At 53.2% G+C, this 6,000-nt stretch overlaps 1 protein-coding gene across 1 annotated transcript in view; it reads right to left on the reverse strand.

Moving 5' to 3' along the window:
• CNNM4 (cyclin and CBS domain divalent metal cation transport mediator 4) overlaps positions 1–5,948 on the reverse strand; it is a 42,836-nt gene extending 36,888 nt beyond the window's left edge. The window contains exon 1 of the mRNA XM_006102799.3: positions 4,558–5,948. Coding sequence (XP_006102861.1) covers positions 4,558–5,815 — 1,258 coding nt within the window. The 5' untranslated portion in view covers positions 5,816–5,948. The remainder of the gene's footprint in view (positions 1–4,557) is intronic.
• Between the last annotated feature and the right edge of the window lie 52 nt (positions 5,949–6,000).

A 6,000-nucleotide genomic window follows, 5' to 3' on the forward strand; every position in this document is an offset into this window, starting at 1 on the left:
CTCTGGTGTGCAGGCAGCTGGGCACAGAGATGTCCAATAAAGGGTCACACCATTATTATTTTCTGCTACACCCTTCCCCCCACCCTTCCCAAACTGGCTCTGCTCTCCCCCGCCCCCACCCCACTTATACTACATGGCAACACCATCCAACTGAACCCCAAGCAGAAACCTCAGCTGTTCACAACCATCTGCCAGCCCTGACATCTCTGATGAGTCCCATTGTTTGGACTTCAGAAGCACCTCACAGGCCTGGCCTTCCTTCCTTGGCCCCACTGCACCTATCTGAGCTGTGTACAGCTAACCTCTGTTTACATGTCTGTTTCCCTGGTAACTGGGGGAGGGGGGGTGTAAGATATTGAAGGTGTGGCAGATGGTGGGAACCAAAAGTGAATGTAAAATTATACAGTGTTTTTTTTGACTTTATAAAGTTGTTTCAGGAATAAAAGTAAGTAGGTGGGGGCAATGTGATGTGGCATACATGGAAATATGGGAGGAGTTTTGATGAAAATACTTCTAGTTTTCCCTCCAACATATAACCCACGAAATCGCTAAGAGGAGCCTGATCGATCCAAGGTCAACTCCTGGGTCAGTGACCGAGCTGGATGACGCTTAAACGCAGCTCTTTACAGGGGGCTGGAAGGTTATAAATTGGGTGGGGAAAGATAGGATAGGATGACTAAAGCGGAGCTAAGTGCCTAGGAGGGGCAGGAGTGTCACAGAGGGAGGGGCACAGTGGCAAGCTGGAAGGCAGCTCCAGTGCGGGGCTTGCGCTCCTGACCTCTGGACCTCCTTCTGGAGAGTTCATTCATACTTTCCATCAGAGCCTGCGGGCGCATTTGTGGGCAGGAAAAATGCAGCCGGGCCCAGGAATAGTCCAGGGAGCTTTTATTCTAAGATTTCCAGCTATAGACAAACTCAACCACAACACCCGTACTGCAAACAGTTCTAGGTGAGGTTTAAGTGCAAGGGCCAAAGTTCAAATCGTACCAGCCATTCTCAGTGTCCTAACAGCTCTCACCAACTAGAGCAGTGGTTCTCAACCTTGGCTGCACATTAGAATCACCTGGGAATCTTTTTAAAATCCTGATTTCTGGGTCTCATCCTCTGGAAATTTCATGAGGCCCAGAAATCAGGATTTTAAAGATTCCCAGGTGATTCTAATGTGCAGCCAAGGTTGAGAACCCTGAACTAGAGGGTCTACTCCTGAGGCCCTGCAGCACCTAGCACTGTCTGGCACGCGGATGGGCTCAATAAAGATCTAATGATAACTGCCTTGATTTGAGAGGCAGAAGCAGCTAGAAGCCCCTTGCCTTGTCTAGGGGAAGCCCAGATCCCATGCCTGTCTCTCGGTGTGCAGGAGCATATTCATGACTCATTAATATTAATGCGTGAAGCTATGTAAATTCCTGATGGTCAAAGACCACTTACAGAGCAACTGAGGCATGGGGAAGGGGAACCATGTGCCACACTCAAGATCGCAGGCTCTGCTTCTCAGCCCCTGACCCAAACCATGAAGACACATGCATCGCAGGAGCTCCTCCGGGCTTTCTTGGTGCAGCTGGGAAAGTCAAGCACCCATTTTTCTTTATCCCTTGTCAGCCCCTCAAAATCCTAACACGACTGAAATGGTATAACTCTCTCTCTCTCAATCCTGACAAGTCATTCATTCACTCAGTGGCTTTTTATTGAGGTCTGCTCTGTGCCAAGAACCATCCCAGGGGCTAGGGACACAAGAGCGAGCAAAACAGAGTGCCCTGTCCTTTGGAACTTTATTATAATGAGCGGAGACGACAATAAACAACACAGTAAGTTCATAAACTACATGGCTGTTAGAAAGTCATATGTGCTATGAGAAAAAGAAAATTAAGCACAGGATGGGGAGCAGGAAGCAGGAAGGCCTCATGAAGAAGGTGAAGCTGAAGCAGACATAAGTAAGGGGAGAGAGTGAGCCATCCAGGGAAGAACATTCCAGCCGAGGAACAGTTAGGGCAAAGGCCCAGGCTGGGGGCATCATGGTATGTTCCAGGAACAGCAGGAATGCCAGTAGGGCTTGCCAGTCAGTCATCCGTTCATTTGTTGTTTGTTCATTCGTTCGTTCATTCATTCATTGTGTAACAAGCACTTACTGCTCCTCTCTTTGCCAGGCACTGAGTGGTGAGAACACTAATAGGGCAGAATCGTTACCCTCAAGAAGCTTATAATGCTGGGAGCAAGAAGGAGTCAAAATTAACTTGGAAGACGCAGCTGAAGCTCAGGGCCCTACCCAACTACGAGGTGCTCAAGGGCCACTGAAGCACAGGCACCCCAGCTCACTTCTTTTTCTTTTTCTTTTTTCACTTGTTTTTCTTAGCTAAAAAAGAACCTTCCAAACACCAAATTGGTAAAGAAAATCTCTTAGGTTGTAGGTGTACAGTAATGTCTGCCATGTCCTAGAGGGCCTCAGACTGAAAAGGTAGATGTCAGATGGAAAAATCTGGAAAAGGCCATACTGGGAGGAGGAGGGAGGAATAGCATAGCAGTGAGTTAAGACTAGAAACGGGGAGGTGATAGTGTGAAGCCCAAGTGTGTTCATTGGGGTGACCATCCTGTCACACCCACATCTTCAGGACTTGGTGCTGCACCTGGCAGACTGCGCCTGCGTTTCCACGGAATTATCAACCCCCTTCTGTTAGGAGGAGAGACAGCATCTGAAGAGATCTGCTCAATAGAGCTCGGGCCTGAGAGATGTGAAGTGGCCTTTTAATTTATTTTTTATTTTTTACAAGAGTCCAAAGATGGCCCTGCCAAGATTCAGGAAGCTCCCACCATGTGAGAGCTTAGCTCTACTGATCTGCTGATCAATCATTCTGGCTGCAACAATCTGACTGATTGTTGTGTGTGGGCCACCAGCAACAGTCCCGAAGACCAGGAGTAAGCCCCATAGCGAGTTCTCACCAGGCTCCTCATCGAGGACACAGGAGAAGTCCTCAGGGCCAAGGGTCTGCAGGGTGGGTGTAGAGGGGGGTGTGCCCTGAGCTTTGAGGCTGATGTGGAAACCCTCCAAGTGCCTCTGCCCCAGGCTCGGGGACCTGGAAGAAACAGGTTCCAGGGTCTGCACCCCAAAGCTCCAGGGAGGCGGTGCCATCATCACCAGCCACCTCTGTCCCTCTGGTCCATCCCTCTGCAGTGTCCACTGGGGCTCACATTACTCCAGTCCCCCTTAGCTCTGCTGCTGAGATGCAGCCTGCCAAACTGGAAAAGAAAGACTGGGTACCAACCCCCCACCCTAGCAGCGACCCGAGCATCTTTCAGACCAAACTTGGCCAGGCCAGCTCCTCCCTATCCCACCCATCCAGCCAGTTCCAGGCTCCCCTGCACTCTGCCCCAGAAATGAACTGACAAGGGTCTGGGGCTTGCTCAGAAGTTGCCCCTGGCCCTAGGTGGCCCGGGGAGCTTCGCCAGAGGGAGCCCTATCTATGGGAAACAAGCAAAGTCCTGGGTTTAGGATGAGCTCCTCCCCTCTCCATTCCTTCACAAAGAGCTTCCCTTTCTGCCTCCTCATTCCCTGTGGCCTAGGAGGGTTTTACTCCATAATTGGCTTGTTTACCACCACTGAGGGCTTGGAGTGGCAGAGGTGGGAGGAAAGTTTGCTGGAAGAAGGAAAGTTTGCTGAGCTTTGAGGCTGGTGTGTAAACCCTCCAAGTGCCTCTCTGACAACCTGAGAACAGGTCAAGAACCCATGTGAGGAAGAAAAACACAGGGGACGCAAGGCCAGCTGAAGATTCCAGCAGCCCACAGGAGGGAAGCTTAGGTTTGATGCCAGGGAAAGGGAGAACAATAACCAAAACTTAACCTGCTTGCTTCTGCTGAAGAGTCGAAAGCATTGCTTGGCACTGTTCTGAGCTCCCAATCGACTCCTGTGGGCTAGGAGCTCCAGTGATGTCATTCCCCTGCTCACAAACCGTCCTTAGCTCCCAGCTCCTAGCAAACTTCCCATCCTGACCTTCAGGCCCTTCCCCAGGCCCCTGATGCCTCAGCCCCTCCCCTGCTGACCACTCATCAGCGGAGCCTGTATCCTCCCTGAACAGGACCACCTGCTGGGCCACAAGTACATCCTTTCCCCCCCAACTTGGGTTCTCTGCTCCTGGGGTTCTCTCTACCTCGGGTACCAAGTCTCTCCACCTTTTAAGGCTCTCCTCATACACTCCCTCCCTTGTGAAGGTTTTTCCAGTTCCCCAGCCCCTTCCCCACCCCACCCCAATCAGACTTGCATGCTCCCGACCTAATCTCTGTGCCCTGGTCCTGGCCCCCTTAAGGCAACTGCCTTCATCTGTCGTGCTTGAGAGCTCCCTGAGGTCTCGCTCCATCCTCCAAATGAGCAAGAGTCTTATTCAGCTTTGATTCAGCTGAAGCAAAACACAGGACCTGGCAGACAGCAGATGCTTAACTGTTTTGCTGCCCCAAATACCATTCATCCCAGAGACCTAGAAAGTGATAGGGGCGAAGGGGCAGAGTCCCACAAAAGGAAGACCAGAGCGGTGTGACCACAGTTAGCGGGGAGAGCGGCTCAGGCCTTACCTTTCTTGAACTCCTCCAGCATGGCGTCCAGCTTGGTATCATGGAAGACAAAGTGCACGGGGTGGTTGTAGAAGCGGGTGATGGTCTTGAGGGGGGTGCAGTCATCGGGGTCCACGAAGGCCAAGTCTTTGACATAGAGAATATCTACGATATTGGACTGCTCATCCTCAAACACGGGGATGCGGGTATAGCCACTCTCCATAATCTCGGACATGGTGTTGAAGTCCAGGATGGCATCGTTGCGGATCATGAAGCAGTCATGGAGCTGGGTCATGATGTCCTCCACGGTTTTGGTCCGTAGTTCCAGGGCCCCCTGAATCATATTTAGTTCCTCCTTCACGAGGTCATTATAGGGCTCTGTCACCTTCAACATCTCCATCAGTTTCTCCCGATTGTAAACGGTGTGAATCTCCTGGCCCAGAAAAAAGTCTAGGAGCTTGCTGATGGGGAAGCTGAGGGGGAAAGTGAGTAGCATAAAGAATTTGGTAAGAACGATCGTGTTGGCACCCACAGCCAGTCCGTGCCGGGAGCACAGGGCCTGAGGTAAGATCTCTCCAAAGATGACAATGCCGATCGTGGAGGAGGCCACGGCCATGAGCCCGGACCCGATGAGGTTGTCCAGAAGGATAGTGAGAGAGGTGTTGACCAGCACATTTCCCAGGAGTAGCGAGCAGAGCAGGTAGTTGCCTTTGCGACGGATAGGCTCGATCTTGCGAGCATAGCGCCTCTCCTTCTCCGTGCCACAGTTCTGGACGATGCGCAGCTCCATGGGGTCCAGGGCCATCAACCCCAGATTGAGGCCAGAGAAGATGCCCGATAGCACTAACAGCACCAAAATGATAAGTATGTGCAGCCAGAGGGGCAGGAACCTCCCCGCCTCCTCCACCATGTAGAGCAGCGAGTCCTTATCGGTCCACCTCTGCCAGGGCCCGTCCACGCTGGCCCGGGTGCACAGCGCGTACAGCTTCATGTTCTCGCTCCTCCGGAGGAACTTGGTGAACACCACCAGCATCCCGGACGTGTCCCCGCGGCTCACGTTGACCAGCTGCTGGACGACCAGGTCCTTGGTGAGCTCGGGGCAGTGGGTGGAGTTGTGGAGGGCCTCGGAGTTGTCCACCTCCGAGAAGGAGATCAGGTTGCTGGAGATGGAGCCCAGCCTGTGGCCGTACAGCCTCAGGTTCACCGTGCTGCCCTCGGACACAAAGATGATGCCATTCGGGTTCATCCCACACGGCTTGTCGCAGCTCTCCAGTCGCATGCCAAGGATCGTGCTCCGCTGGGGGTCTCCCTGGCCCCGGACCCCCCGCGCCCACAGCAGCACCGGCAGCACCAGCGCCACCAGGAGGAGGCGCCCTCGGGCCGGCCCGCCGCCCGGGCGCCCTCCCCCGCCCGCCGGCCCATGATGCTCCGGCTCGGCGGCGCCGAACCACGTGGCCCGGCGCG

Source organism: Myotis lucifugus, unplaced genomic scaffold, assembly GCF_000147115.1.
Source record: "Myotis lucifugus unplaced genomic scaffold, Myoluc2.0 scaffold_430, whole genome shotgun sequence".
Classification (NCBI taxonomy): domain Eukaryota; kingdom Metazoa; phylum Chordata; class Mammalia; order Chiroptera; family Vespertilionidae; genus Myotis; species Myotis lucifugus.